This window comes from Rhineura floridana, chromosome 4 (genome assembly GCF_030035675.1).
Source record: "Rhineura floridana isolate rRhiFlo1 chromosome 4, rRhiFlo1.hap2, whole genome shotgun sequence".
NCBI lineage: Eukaryota > Metazoa > Chordata > Lepidosauria > Squamata > Rhineuridae > Rhineura > Rhineura floridana.
In genome coordinates, this window is record NC_084483.1 from 92848988 (window position 1) to 92863980 (window position 14993).

At 38.7% G+C, this 14993-nt stretch overlaps 1 protein-coding gene across 1 annotated transcript; it reads left to right on the forward strand.

The window, feature by feature from the left end:
• Positions 1–387: 387 nt before the first annotated feature.
• Positions 388–13128, forward strand: LOC133384159 (nephrocan-like). The gene is made up of 4 exons (XM_061626080.1): positions 388–449; positions 1456–1600; positions 11089–11990; positions 12681–13128. Exons 1-4 carry the CDS (start codon positions 388–390, stop codon positions 13126–13128), a joined length of 1557 nt encoding a protein of 518 aa, XP_061482064.1.
• The last annotated feature ends 1865 nt before the right edge of the window (positions 13129–14993 follow it).

Below are 14993 nucleotides of genomic sequence, written 5' to 3' on the forward strand. Positions count from 1 at the left end.
TCCCAGGCTTTGGTGGAGATCACACTCTGCAAATTCAAGTGCAATAAAGTTAATCCTAATGTTATGTGTGATCTTTAAATAACATATTAATGATTAGAAACTTTAATTCTTTAATTCCAATTAAATAATTAAATAAAAACATAAGTGCCTGCTGATTCAGGCCAATGGCCCATTTAGTCCAGCACCCTGTTCTGACAGTGGCCAACCAGATGCCTATGGGAAGACCACAAGCAGGACCCAAAAGCACTCTCTCCCTCCTGTGGTTTCCAGTAAGTGGCATTCAGAGACATACTGCCTCCAACTGTGAAGGCAGAGCATAGCTGTCATGGATAGTAGCCATTGATAGCCTTATCCTCTATGAAAATAATTAATTACAGATTAAAGTCCATGCTCTTGATTAATCAGCGGGCTGCCAACAAGGATATGCAGCCCAATCATATGCATCAGAAGTAAATCCTACTGGACTCAGTTGGAATTATTCCAAATTAAGGGTGCACCTGTAGGTATTTTGTGTTTGTTTGTTTGCTTGCTTACTTGCTTGCAGAACTGGTATGCTCTGAGTATTTTATCCCTGTATCTGATTTATAATACGAAATACTTACATATTCATAAATATGTAGATATGTTCATGAGGAAAGATTCACCAGCTGATTTTTTACCTAAAGCAGCTGCAAGGGGGGGGGGGAAGAATGGCAACTCAATTCACAGATTAAGACCAGAGGACAGCAAATCAGCCTTCTAGCGTTACCGATTTTCAGTTCTTATGTCCTATGAAACCAAAATGTACACAACTTCTTCAAGTGACTGATTTTTGCACAGAACAATGCTATGCATCAACCCTCAAAACACCTTTAGTCAATACAAAGCATTACTTAACTATGTACAATATAGTAGTCTATGTGAAATATAGTGTCTTTTTAACAAAATAACCTGGCTTGTTTCTTCTGGATTATGCAATGGGGTGGTAGTGTAGGGATGAAAGAGAAGCTTCAGAGTCTTTTTCCTGACATTTTTAATCCAGGGTTATTGAAAATCCAAATATTTTATAGCCTACTATAAAACAGCTCTTTATCTTTTCTCCCAACTCATTTAACCAAACTAGGAAACTGCAGATAACAGAAGTGCTTGCGGATTAGACATTGGGCAATAAATAAGATCAATTTTGCATGCCAGCCAAAATAAAGATTCCTTATCATTGTTCAAACCTTTTACTCTTTGTGATGCCTATGAATATTTTAACCCAAGGAAGTTAAGAGTATTTTTAAAAACTTTTTTGTAACGAAAGTAAAACACACATCTGTATCTTTTTATCAGGCGTTAATGGTATAAAAGAGCACATGGTGTCTAAATTCATTTTGTGGGCTTGTGGCTCACAATTAGTGTACTGTTCAGGAAGATGCTATTTAGGAAAATGCAGCTGTTTTACATTTTACTCATTTTGTTTCATCTTTGCAGAGCTGTAACCTCCATATGCCCACGGAAATGCAGCTGTGACCTGGCAGGGAGAGTGCATTGCTATAGAGTTGGAGAAATGCCTAAAGAGATCGCTCCTACTACCAGGAGAATTTATATCAGCCACAGTAAGATCAAACAGCTCCAGGTAGGGTGGTTTCTTTATTCTTCATCATCAACTAACCAATATTTTCAAATTAGAGGAGCCAGATGCAAAAGAGGACAGAGCTATTATATATTTAATCACTGCATAGAAAAGAGATTTTTGGCAGGGGAGGCTTTATTTGTGGGTAGGGGGAGAAGTGCTTATTAATAGATGTTCCCTCTTCCACACAGCTGTTAAAAGATCAGGACCCCTTTCCTCCTATGTATCCTCACAACAGCAAGTCCCATGGATGGAACTCAATACAGGCTTACTTCTTCCAAGTACATAGGACTGGATCACAATGTTCAGTTTAACAAATTGAAACAAGGATATACTAGCTTTTATTTGATCTAACTAAAAATCACCATGCAGTGTTAGCTTTTCAGTTTTACAGAACACTTCTTCACGCTCTATGTTCAACTCACACACTCAGAGGGAGGAAAAGTGGGGGAGGGATGCATACTTCTGGCAGAACAGAAGGCATGGTAGAAGCTTAGTTTGAAAACAGGAGAACCATTTGTGTAGTCCAGTACTATACATGCTTATGTAGATGTAATTTTCATTGCCTTCAGTGAAACACTGCATGTGTGTATTGCTTTTGCTTTCAAATATGGGAGTTGTGGGCAAAAATTTTCTATGGATACTTTTCAGCTTGTAAAGCCTGAGGATGTGGACAGGATTCTGGGAGAATCGAGGGCCACTACTTGCTCCCTTGACCCTTGCCCATCCTGGTTAATCAAATCTGCCAGAGGGGGAGTGGCTGACTGGTTGGCATATTTAATTAACACCTCCCTAAGGGAAGGTTCTATGCTAACATTGTTGAAGGAGGCTGTGATAAGACCTTTTTTTAAAAAGTCTTCATTAGATCCTGCAGATCTTAACCACTTCCATCCAGTTTCTAATCTCCCCTTTCTGGGCAAGGTGATAGAAAGGGTAGTGGCTGCTCAGCTCCAAGTTTTCCTGGATGAATCGGACTATCTAGACCCTTTTCAATCAGGCTTCAGGCCTGGTCATGGGACAGAGACTGCCTTGGTCGCCCTGCATGATGACCTATGCCGTGCATCAGACGGGGGAGTGCATCCCTGTTGGTGCTGCTGGACCTCTTTGCAGCCTTCGATATGATCAACCATGGTATCCTTCTGGGCCATCTAGCTGGGATGGGATTGGGATTGGGAGGCACTGTTTTATGGTGGCTCCAGTCCTCCCTGACGGACATGACCCAGAAAATGGTGCTGCCATTGGCCTGTGGTGTACCGCAAGGTTCCATTTTTGTCTCCCATGCTCTTCAACATTTATATGAAACCGCTGGGAGAGGTCATCAGGAGAATTGGACTACAATGTCATCAGTATGCTGATGACACTCAGCTCTATCTCTCCCTACCACCTGATTGCAGGGAGGGAGTGCTCATCCTAAACCAGTGCCTGGAGGCTGTGAAGGGCTGGATGTGGGCTAACAAACTGAAGCTTAATCCAGGCAAGATGGACGTGCTGCTGGTCAAGGGAAAAACTGCACCAGGGACAGGGTTGCAACCTGTTCTGGATGGGGTTGCACTCCCCTTGAAGGAGCAGGTCCGCAGTTTGGGAGTCCTCCTGGATCCTGCCCTGAAGTCTGAATATCAGCGGTAGCCAAGAGTGCTTTTCGCCAACTCAAACTGGTCTACCAGCTGCGCCCGTTTCTGGAGGCAATTGACTTGGCCACAGTGACAAATGTATTGGTGACATCGAGGCTTGATTATTGTAATGCACTCTATGTGGGGCTCCCTTTGAAAACGGTTGGGAAATTACAGTTGGTTCAAAATGCAGCAGCCACAATGTTAACTGGAGCACGGTGCAGGGAGCATATCACCCCTGTGCTTTATCGACTCCACTGGCTCCCAATTTGTTTCCAGGCCCAATTCAAAGTGCTGGTTCTGACCTTTAAAGCCCTAAATGGCCTTGGACCAATGTATCTGAGGGACCGCTTATGCCCATATGTAACTGCCCGGGATTTAAGATCATCTGCCTCTGGTCTCCCCTGTGTGCCTAGAGTGAAAGATGTTAGACTGACAGGCACACGGGAGAGAGCTTTTTTAGCTGTGGCCCCCAAGCTTTGGAACACCCTACCCCAAGAAGTCCACTCTGCTCCCTCCCTGATGGTTTTCCGGAGACTTCTGAAAACGATCTTGTTCCGGAGAGCCTTTGGGAGAGACTGAAGGTAGAGCCTGACAATGATTTTATGATTTTATGCCTTCTATGTTAAATTTTACCCTTGTAGTCCCCATTAGTACCACTCCCTGTATATATATAGGAGAGAGGGAGAGAGAGTATTTTATGTATTTAATTGTATTTTATATATTTTAATGTTTTTGTGATTTTATTGTTTACAATTTTATTATGTATGTGTTTGATTTTATTTTTGTAAGCCGCCCTGAGTGCCCTATTATAGGGTAGAAGGGCGGGATATAAATATTTTAAATAATAAATAAATAAATAAATAAAATTCACAGGGAGGTAATCAGGCAAATCTTTTGTCATGCTTGCTAACCCTCAATTTTCTTATGAGCTAGATTCTACATCTGTTGCAGGTTTATTTTATATAATGTGTATATGTGTGATGAAATGTGTTCATTACATTTATATCCTGCCTTCCCACTCAGGAGTTCAAGATGGAGTATATGTCCCCCTCCCATTTTATACTCACAACAACCCTGTGACTTAGGTTAGTCTTAGAGTTGGTAACTGAGCTATGGTCACTCAGGGAACTTCATGGCTGAATGGAGATTTGGGGGGAAAAAAAGGAGGGGTGTAAACCCAGAATGCCAAACAAGGGAGTTTCAAAATGTTTATTATATATCTTTTTGTGTGAATTGGCCGACATAGCCATGTGCAAAAATTATTTTAGATTCGATCATTCATACTATTGGCAGATAAAGGGGGTGGCCATGGGGTGCCCCATGGCTCCAGAAGTAGCCAACCCGTAAATGTCTTTTTCAAATGTCTTTTTCAAAAAGCTCCATAAAGAGGTTGGCTACTTCTGGAGCCATGTGTAGGAGGATGAGTGATGTGACGTCTGTCGAGGGTGGAATGGATAATTTCGAGGTCTTCCAATGAATTTGCACAGTATTTGCTATGTTGGTGGAGGTACATTGATGATATTTTCTGCATTTGGAGGGGTCCACTTGAATTACTAGAAGAATTTGTGGGATGGGTGAACAGTAAGGATACTAACATCCAGTTAGATCACCAGTACGATAAGACAGAGATTAATTTCCTAGATCTAATGATCGGGAAAGAAGGCAACCATCTTTATACCACTATTTATAAAAAACCGACAGACAGAAATACTTATCTCTGTTTTGATAGTTCTCATCCCTTACCACTCACACGTAACTTACCTCATGGACAATTCCTGAGGATTAAAAGGAACTGTACCCTGGAAAAAGATTTTCTTTTTCATTCAGAGGCTCTGAAGCAGCAACTCATCCACAGAGGATACCCCCCCCAAGTTATAGAATATAATTTTGAGAGGTCTTTACACAGACAACGGTCAGATTTATTACAAAAAACCACAAGAGCATCATCTCCTAGAATACATTGTAATTTAACCTACAACCATGTGTCCAATAAACTACAGAATAGTATTAAGAGAAACTGACACATAGTACAACACATTCCAGGTTGTCAGAACTTGCCACTTTTTTCATACAAAAGAACTAGGAACTTGAAGGATATTCTAGTCAGCAGTGATTTTAGAGAACATACACCTCCTCCCACTCGCATCTTTCTGGGCACATGCCCACCAGTGGGTCATCATCCCTGTGGACATTGTACACTGTCTTCAATGTTCCCAATATGCTAATGTGGGGCTGAAGTTCTGGGTTTTGCAGAAGATACAAGGATCAGGTTCAAATTTTCTTCTCCATAAAAAAGAAATAGGTTGGATTTTGAGGCTTAAGACAGTGACACCCAGTGGATTGAATGAAGATTATTCGTTTCTTCCTCTTTTATAATAGTTTTTTTAGATTATATCAGAGTTTTTTGCAAGAATTTTTTCTACCCCTACAAAAAAGTTTTTTCCAGGTGTACTCAATTTTACATCTAAAGGTCAAATCAATTATCCTCCTGGTTTTCGTGATTGGTGTAAATAGTCCAGCATAAGGCTACATATATGTTTCCTTTTGCCTGTAAAAATCATTCAAGAATTTATTTGTGGTTTGGGACAGATCAGCGTGTAAACAGCAGAGATGCCATTTGTTTCAGTCTGGTGGCCTGATTTCTAAAAACAGGCACTAGGACTCATGCCTCCAGGGAAACCATTCATTCTAATCCACCCTGTTCCAAATAGGAATCCTAATGAGCCCTTGCTCAAATTACACCCTAGTCTAGTTTATGTGCAAGAAATCAGCTTCAAATCACTGTTCTATTATCAAGCTGAGTGGGTGGCCATTGAGTAAGTCACTATTTCTCATCTTAATGACAGGCTTCTTGTGAGGCTAAAGGCGATAGGTATTGTAAAATATTTGTCATGTGTAAAGATGCTATAGGAAACATAAAACAATATGATTTGTTTTACTTCAGACTCCCACATACCCTAGCCAGATTGGATCTGAAAGGAAACAGCATAAAAAGAATTAAAGAGGAAGAACTGACTAATTTAAGGCTCCTACAGGTTTTAAATCTACGGAACAACAAGGTCTCCACCCTAGATCATAGTCTCTTCAAATATTTGCCTCGTCTCAGATACCTGTATCTAGATGGCAACCCATGGAACTGTACATGTGAATTCCTCCAAACCAGAAAGGTGCTCATGGCCAAAGGCATAGATGTTAAAGGGGGACAGTGTACAGCACCAGCAGAAAGCCAGGGGGAAAGCTGGATGTCTTCAAAAAGGATCCTGCATTTGTGTGTACACAACCATCTGTATTCGACAGAAGTGGGGAAAGAAACAGGAAAGAACATAAATGTTGATGATCCCTCAAGTCTCAGAGTAAACATGGATGATTATTATGATTATGAAATATATTGAGCACAAGTCTCTGCTAAATTTCTATGAGTGCTTTTCCATGTACCCCAGATTAATTCAATCCTCTCCAAAGAAATCTGAGATATTTCCACTTTAGCTAAAAATCATATGTATTCAGCTGCTTCTAAACCTGCTACAATCAATAGGCTTTGGTGCATCTAGGATTTACCTGATAAGCTTAGGTATATAATAAAATTGGACTGTTGCGGTCTTTCTTCCTTCATCCAAATGTTTTTTGGGGGGAGGAAGGGACAAACCTTGTGCAGTACTAATGTTATTGAGTCAACAATACTATAGGCTCCTCCATACGTACTTTTTTATTGTGCATTGATGATTTGTGTGCATGGTGGTACTGGGGCAGTTCCACAGTGTTTGCACCTAGAAAGGTATTGGGGCAAACACACTGTTTCGTTTCCAATAAGTGCATGTCCTGTAGCCCCCACTGAAATAAGGTGTACTCAATTTTACATCTAAAGGTCAAATCAATTATCCTCCTGGTTTTCGTGATTGGTGTAAATAGTCCAGCATAAGGCTATATATATGTTTCCTTTTGCCTGTAAAAATCATTCAAGAATTTATTTGATTGCTGCAGCATTGAAATTTTACACTTTTGGCGCATATAGAGTTTTTAGCAACTATAATGTGAGTAATTCTGCTGTTTTGCAGCTTTTAGATGATTTTCATAGAATCACATGTATTATGTGGGTTTATATTTATATTTATACATCCATGTATCTACATTTTTATTGCTGTGTATATATGGGTCAATTGCATGTGTATTTCCTAACAGGATTTTTTATTAAAAAAGCATGAGTTCCAACAATATAATGTAAGGGATTTTAATAGTTATTATGAACCTAATATACGTCTGTCCTAAGATATGTTTGTCCTGATGATGTTTTTCTGTTGGATTGTAGCCCCTGATGAAAGCCCTTGATGGGCTGAAACGCCTTGGGCATTTTATACTACAAGCCATTTCTTCATAGAAGATATATAATAAACATTTTGAAACTCCCTTCTTTGGCATTCTGGGTTTACACCCCTCCTTTTTTTTGTATTTCATTGTATGCCTTCCACCTTTTTTTCTATTTGAATGGAGATTTGAACCTGGATCTCCTCAACATTAAACAAGATAAGTAAATGCACATGAACAAACAGAGAGGTAAAACACAAACAATAACCACAATACCCAGACAATCTCTCAAGGTTTGTCATCAGTAACCCACAAATACCTGGGCAAATAAGGAATTAAAAATAATGCATTCAACTCATAACACTTCAGTTCTAGCATCAGAAAGTCATATACTATCATTCATAATATTATGAAATGTATGATGACATCACAGTTTTCCATTACCATTGAGAGAAACAAATCCAGTTTATCTGAGCATGTGTAAAGAAAACCTTTTTTTTGTACAAGGTCAATGAATGGTATTGGTGGTTTGCTGTGACATTGTTGCCAAATTCCCAGGAAAAAGAACTGCTTGGCCTACTCTTGTGTCTTTAACAGTTTTGATATGCAGATCTAGCTTTTACAGAGTGAAAGCTCTGCTATGACTTTCTTCTTCCGACAAGGCTTTTAGGTTGAGACCTATCCCAGTCTGCGTCTGTGTTAGAATTGCTTAATATGTTTTTTAATAAAGTTTTTAACCCTTTTTAAAAGTTGTTTTTTAAAACGTTTTTAACACTGTTTTGTTTTAATTTATTTTAAGATACGTTTTTATGATGTTTTAATGTGTTTTTAGCATTTTGTTTGCCGCCCTGGGCTCCTGCTGGGAGGAAGGGCGGGATACAAATTAAATAATAAATAAATATCACCAACAGCTACTTGCTGTAGTTTGCAGATCAAACCATTGTTGAAGGGACCGCTGTAAGAACAACCTTATTGTATGGTCAATTGCCCTTACTTTTATGCAGCCCTCTGTGTGTTGAGTCTAGTATTGTCTTTATCTTATTGGGACTACACCTGAGTAGGCAGTTTCTTGATGCCAGTATTTCTTATTTATACAGCCTGGTTATAAATATATTTGTTCAGAGGTGAAACCCATTGAGATCAGTGTAATTTGAGCCCTAGTAAATGTGTTTAGGATTGCAGTTTGAACTATGCCATTGAATTATCCAGCTTAGACAGAATGGTTTGGAGCAATATACATGGTCCCTGCAATAATATGTACTATTTTGGAAGTATAATATCTTTTTTGTGGGGGATGTTACCATATTGAGCCAGAGTTTGTAAGAGCTAGTGATGGGAAAATGTAAGGTAACAATCAAACCAATACTACCTTTAACATGCACAGATTTCCCTTCTTCCATCACAACTGGCATCTAAGGATATAGGCTTAACAGAACAGAGCTTATGATAATTTGGCAGGTCTGAGCCTCTAGGATTGCTCAAAATTATCTAGAGCTTCAGTTTCTTTTTTAAAATACCTCCAGACAGCAGATAATATGCTGTCACTATACCACCCACTGAAGAGTTGTGCTGCCCAGAGTAAATCTGGAATATGAAGCACTGATTAGCTTTGCCTTGTCAGCCATCCTCTTTGGGCCCATGCAGGCTAAAAAATAAAATAAAATAAAAATTAGCTCAGTAATTGCTGTTGCTTGGTAGTTCCCAGTATTAACCATTACTGCATGTGTGTTGTATGTGCTCATTCATACAGAACATTAGCCACAATTAAGGCTTATTACATAGCAACAAACCTTGGGTTTGCCACCAAATGTACCCTTGATAGGAAGCCATGACTGACTCCAGGTGTCTGACAAGTGTAGTTCTGGTATGTCTAGACAGATTTGTTGATTGCAGCCAAAATTTACTTGTAGTTCTTGTACATTAGACAGACCAATAAATGTTCTTGTACAAATAGATCTGCTCATCAGTATAAAATATAACCACAATAACATGGGCAAGAAAATAGTGTTTGCATGTCATGACCAGAAAAGAAAACTGAAGGTTCTTGTCAGTGTAATTGACTATTTTGCCAAATACTCACCTGATAGCCACTAGACAACACAAACGTGGAGAGTGCCTTTACATAAAAAGAGAAAGAAGCTCCTTTGATCTGTCTGCTTAAAAATCTGTTAATATAATGAGATGGTGCTAACATTTTATTGTGTGCTCTAAAAAACAGAAACTATCTCTGAAATAACTTATGAAGGTACTTCAAATAAAGCACACAATCTAGCCAAAATTAAGTAAAGTAATTTTAAAAAGAATGGTTTTACAACTCAAAACAGGTCACTACTATCAACAGAACAGTATTGTCATATATTAGATATCATCCACAATATTATAAAAGCATCAGTAATTCCATTTTTAGTGATTCAGTTCAGTAATTTCTTACTGCTAGATCATGAATAGACGTTTCTAAGTTCAACAGAGACACTCATTGCTAACTAAAGACACACAGTAATTTTAATTTTCATAACATATCCTAGTCTTTACCATGCAATCTTATACTCAGAAGTAAGTCCCATTTACTCCCAGGTAAATGGACATGGGATTGCAGCCGTATTGATGGTTCCGTACCATCTTACTAGATGGGAAGCTTAACCATATAGGAAGTGTGCCAAGGTCTTTTTAACTGGTAGTCTAAGCAAGGACCAGCTCCATCATTCCACTTGCCAACCAATGCAATTCTTTGTTGCTGTTAACCTGATAACCATTACATTTATAATTCATTATTACCTTTCTGCACCAAGTCCTCTGCTTAAAAAAATCACAACCACACTGAAACATAGATACTAGAAGTGGGATCTGTGAGAACTGTCCTTTTTTCATTCACCAATTCTTTGTCACAGCTGTAACTTCATTTAGTTTTTAGTCTGAGTTTTTTCTCTTCCAAATATTTCTTTTTTAAAAAGTTGTATTACAAATACCATCTTCAGTACAAATCAAATAGGTACAAATATATGAAATAGACAAATACAGGACTGCCATCTTGCCCACTTATTCCTTACTAATATTTACTTCACAGTAAACATTATTATATAATTGTGCTGTCCCACTAATGTCACCAATGTAATCATATGCGTGTTTACTAAGAAGTAAATTTAATTGAGTTCAATGATTCTTACTCTCAGGTGTGCCCAGGACTGCATTAAAAGTGTTGTGTTTGTTTCAGGCCAAACCTCTAGAGCAGCCTTTCTCAACCAGTGTGCCTCCAGATGTTGTTGGACCACAACTCCCATCAGCCTCAGCCAGCATTGCCAAAGGCTGAGGCTGATGTGAGTTGTGGTCCAACAACATCTGGAGGCACACCGGTTGGGAAAGGCTGCTGTAGAGAGCTCCAGCTTGCCATGGAACATGTGCAAAATCCAGTTTGGCAGGATTGTGCTTACATATATTGTTGCTCTTGCATGATTCCTATTCATTAAATGAGATTTCAATATATGATATTCCTGATAATGTGTGACCATTCTATGGAACTAGATGCATTATTGAATTAGTTTTGCCAGAAATAATTTTGGTGTGGCTTTCGTCCCTTAGATCACTGATATCAGCAGAATGTCTGCCCTTGAAGAATTTGTCCTGACCTGCAGTAGGACAGAATCAGTGGAGAATAACACTTTCAAAACCCTGGGTGCCTTGAGGACCCTGGAACTTTGGAAAAATAAACTAAGCCACATACCTACCTCGCTCCCAGCAAGCCTTGAAGTACTGAAGCTTGGTGACAATTTAATAAGTGTTGTCCATGAATCTGATTTTGAAGGTTTACAAAAATTAAGGGTACTTGAAATACAAAGCAATTTGATATTGGCTCTTTCTTTTAGTACTCTTTCCTCTCTTAGCAACTTGCAAAGTTTGACTTTGGATGGAAATAATATGGAATCCGCATCCGGAGCCCCCTCCCTTCCCAACCTAAAATATCTTAGCATGGAGAATAATAAGCTGCACTCTTTCTCAGGAAGCTTTTTTACATCTCTTCACAATTTGCTGTTTCTCAATTTAAATGGCAATTTCCTGACAAGCACCCCCTCAGATCTGCCGAAATCTTTGCTGTCACTGAAGTTAGAGAGAAACCAGCTTACAATGCTAACATTTGGAGATATGACACAATTGGCAAACTTGTCAGAGCTTTTCCTGTCTGAAAATCAGCTTTCATCACTTGATGGTGCACAGTTTCTTTTGAGTTTAACTAGGCTGGAGCTGTCTGGGAACAAACTCCGAACAATACCTCTCAGATTACCAGCCACACTACAGAAAGTTGACTGCAGCAATAACCTGATTGAGATGATAAAAGCACAAGAATTCCAGGCTCTACAGGACCTCAAGCATTTGTTCCTTGACAATAATATTGTTACTACATTTGAAGAAGGGGCACTTCAGAACTGCAGGCTACTGTCTAATCTAGCACTTGAACAAAATCTACTTAGTTCTATACCATTAAGGTAAGTGATTGTAGTAGACTCCCCTTCTCCATACCTGCAACAATCATAAGACAACTCTAGTTGGGCCACTGCAAAATACTGAAATGGCTGGGATAAGTGAAAGAGAGTGTGGTATAACAGGTAGAGGGTCAGCATAAGACTGTAGAAACCCAAGTTCAGATCCCCACTCAGCCATGACGTTCACTGGCATTCTGAAATTCTCAGATTCACCTGCCTCCCAGGCCTGTTGCAAGAATAACATTGTAGGTGGGGAAAGGACTAATGAGCTCAGTGATGGAATGGTGGGATATGAATCCAGTAAGGAATGAATAGTAATTTATAGTGGTTTGGGACAGATCAGCGTGTAAACAGCAGAGATGCCATTTGTTTCAGTCTGGTGGCCTGATTTCTAAAAACAGGCACTAGGACTCATGCCTCCAGGGAAACCATTCATTCTAATCCACCCTGTTCCAAATAGGAATCCTAATGAGCCCTTGCTCAAATTACACCCTAGTCTAGTTTATGTGCAAGAAATCAGCTTCAAATCACTGTTCTATTATCAAGCTGAGTGGGTGGCCATTGAGTAAGTCACTATTTCTCATCTTAATGACAGGCTTCTTGTGAGGCTAAAGGCGATAGGTATTGTAAAATATTTGTCATGTGTAAAGATGCTATAGGAAACATAAAACAATATGATTTGTTTTACTTCAGACTCCCACATACCCTAGCCAGATTGGATCTGAAAGGAAACAGCATAAAAAGAATTAAAGAGGAAGAACTGACTAATTTAAGGCTCCTACAGGTTTTAAATCTACGGAACAACAAGGTCTCCACCCTAGATCATAGTCTCTTCAAATATTTGCCTCGTCTCAGATACCTGTATCTAGATGGCAACCCATGGAACTGTACATGTGAATTCCTCCAAACCAGAAAGGTGCTCATGGCCAAAGGCATAGATGTTAAAGGGGGACAGTGTACAGCACCAGCAGAAAGCCAGGGGGAAAGCTGGATGTCTTCAAAAAGGATCCTGCATTTGTGTGTACACAACCATCTGTATTCGACAGAAGTGGGGAAAGAAACAGGAAAGAACATAAATGTTGATGATCCCTCAAGTCTCAGAGTAAACATGGATGATTATTATGATTATGAAATATATTGAGCACAAGTCTCTGCTAAATTTCTATGAGTGCTTTTCCATGTACCCCAGATTAATTCAATCCTCTCCAAAGAAATCTGAGATATTTCCACTTTAGCTAAAAATCATATGTATTCAGCTGCTTCTAAACCTGCTACAATCAATAGGCTTTGGTGCATCTAGGATTGACCTGATAAGCTTAGGTATATAATAAAATTGGACTGTTGCGGTCTTTCTTCCTTCATCCAAATGTTTTTTGGGGGGAGGAAGGGACAAACCTTGTGCAGTACTAATGTTATTGAGTCAACAATACTATAGGCTCCTCCATACGTACTTTTTTATTGTGCATTGATGATTTGTGTGCATGGTGGTACTGGGGCAGTTCCACAGTGTTTGCACCTAGAAAGGTATTGGGGCAAACACACTGTTTCGTTTCCAATAAGTGCATGTCCTGTAGCCCCCACTGAAATAAGGTGTACTCAATTTTACATCTAAAGGTCAAATCAATTATCCTCCTGGTTTTCGTGATTGGTGTAAATAGTCCAGCATAAGGCTATATATATGTTTCCTTTTGCCTGTAAAAATCATTCAAGAATTTATTTGATTGCTGCAGCATTGAAATTTTACACTTTTGGCGCATATAGAGTTTTTAGCAACTATAATGTGAGTAATTCTGCTGTTTTGCAGCTTTTAGATGATTTTCATAGAATCACATGTATTATGTGGGTTTATATTTATATTTATACATCCATGTATCTACATTTTTATTGCTGTGTATATATGGGTCAATTGCATGTGTATTTCCTAACAGGATTTTTTATTAAAAAAGCATGAGTTCCAACAATATAATGTAAGGGATTTTAACAGTTATTATGAACCTAATATACGTCTGTCCTAAGATATGTTTGTCCTGATGATGTTTTTCTGTTGGATTGTAGCCCCTGATGAAAGCCCTTGATGGGCTGAAACGCCTTGGGCATTTTATACTACAAGCCATTTCTTCATAGAAGATATATAATAAACATTTTGAAACTCCCTTCTTTGGCATTCTGGGTTTACACCCCTCCTTTTTTTTGTATTTCATTGTATGCCTTCCACCTTTTTTTCTATTTGAATGGAGATTTGAACCTGGATCTCCTCAACATTAAACAAGATAAGTAAATGCACATGAACAAACAGAGAGGTAAAACACAAACAATAACTGCAATACCCAGACAATCTCTCAAGGTTTGTCATCAGTAACCCACAAATACCTGGGCAAATAAGGAATTAAAAATAATGCATTCAACTCATAACACTTCAGTTCTAGCATCAGAAAGTCATATACTATCATTCATAATATTATGAAATGTATGATGACATCACAGTTTTCCATTACCATTGAGAGAAACAAATCCAGTTTATCTGAGCATGTGTAAAGAAAACCTTTTTTTTGTACAAGGTCAATGAATGGTATTGGTGGTTTGCTGTGACATTGTTGCCAAATTCCCAGGAAAAAGAACTGCTTGGCCTACTCTTGTGTCTTTAACAGTTTTGATATGCAGATCTAGCTTTTACAGAGTGAAAGCTCTGCTATGACTTTCTTCTTCCGACAAGGCTTTTAGGTTGAGACCTATCCCAGTCTGCGTCTGTGTTAGAATTGCTTAATATGTTTTTTAATAAAGTTTTTAACCCTTTTTAAAAGTTGTTTTTTAAAACGTTTTTAACACTGTTTTGTTTTAATTTATTTTAAGATACGTTTTTATGATGTTTTAATGTGTTTTTAGCATTTTGTTTGCCGCCCTGGGCTCCTGCTGGGAGGAAGGGCGGGATACAAATTAAATAATAAATAAATATCACCAACAGCTACTTGCTGTAGTTTGCAGATCAAACCATTGTTGAAGGGACCG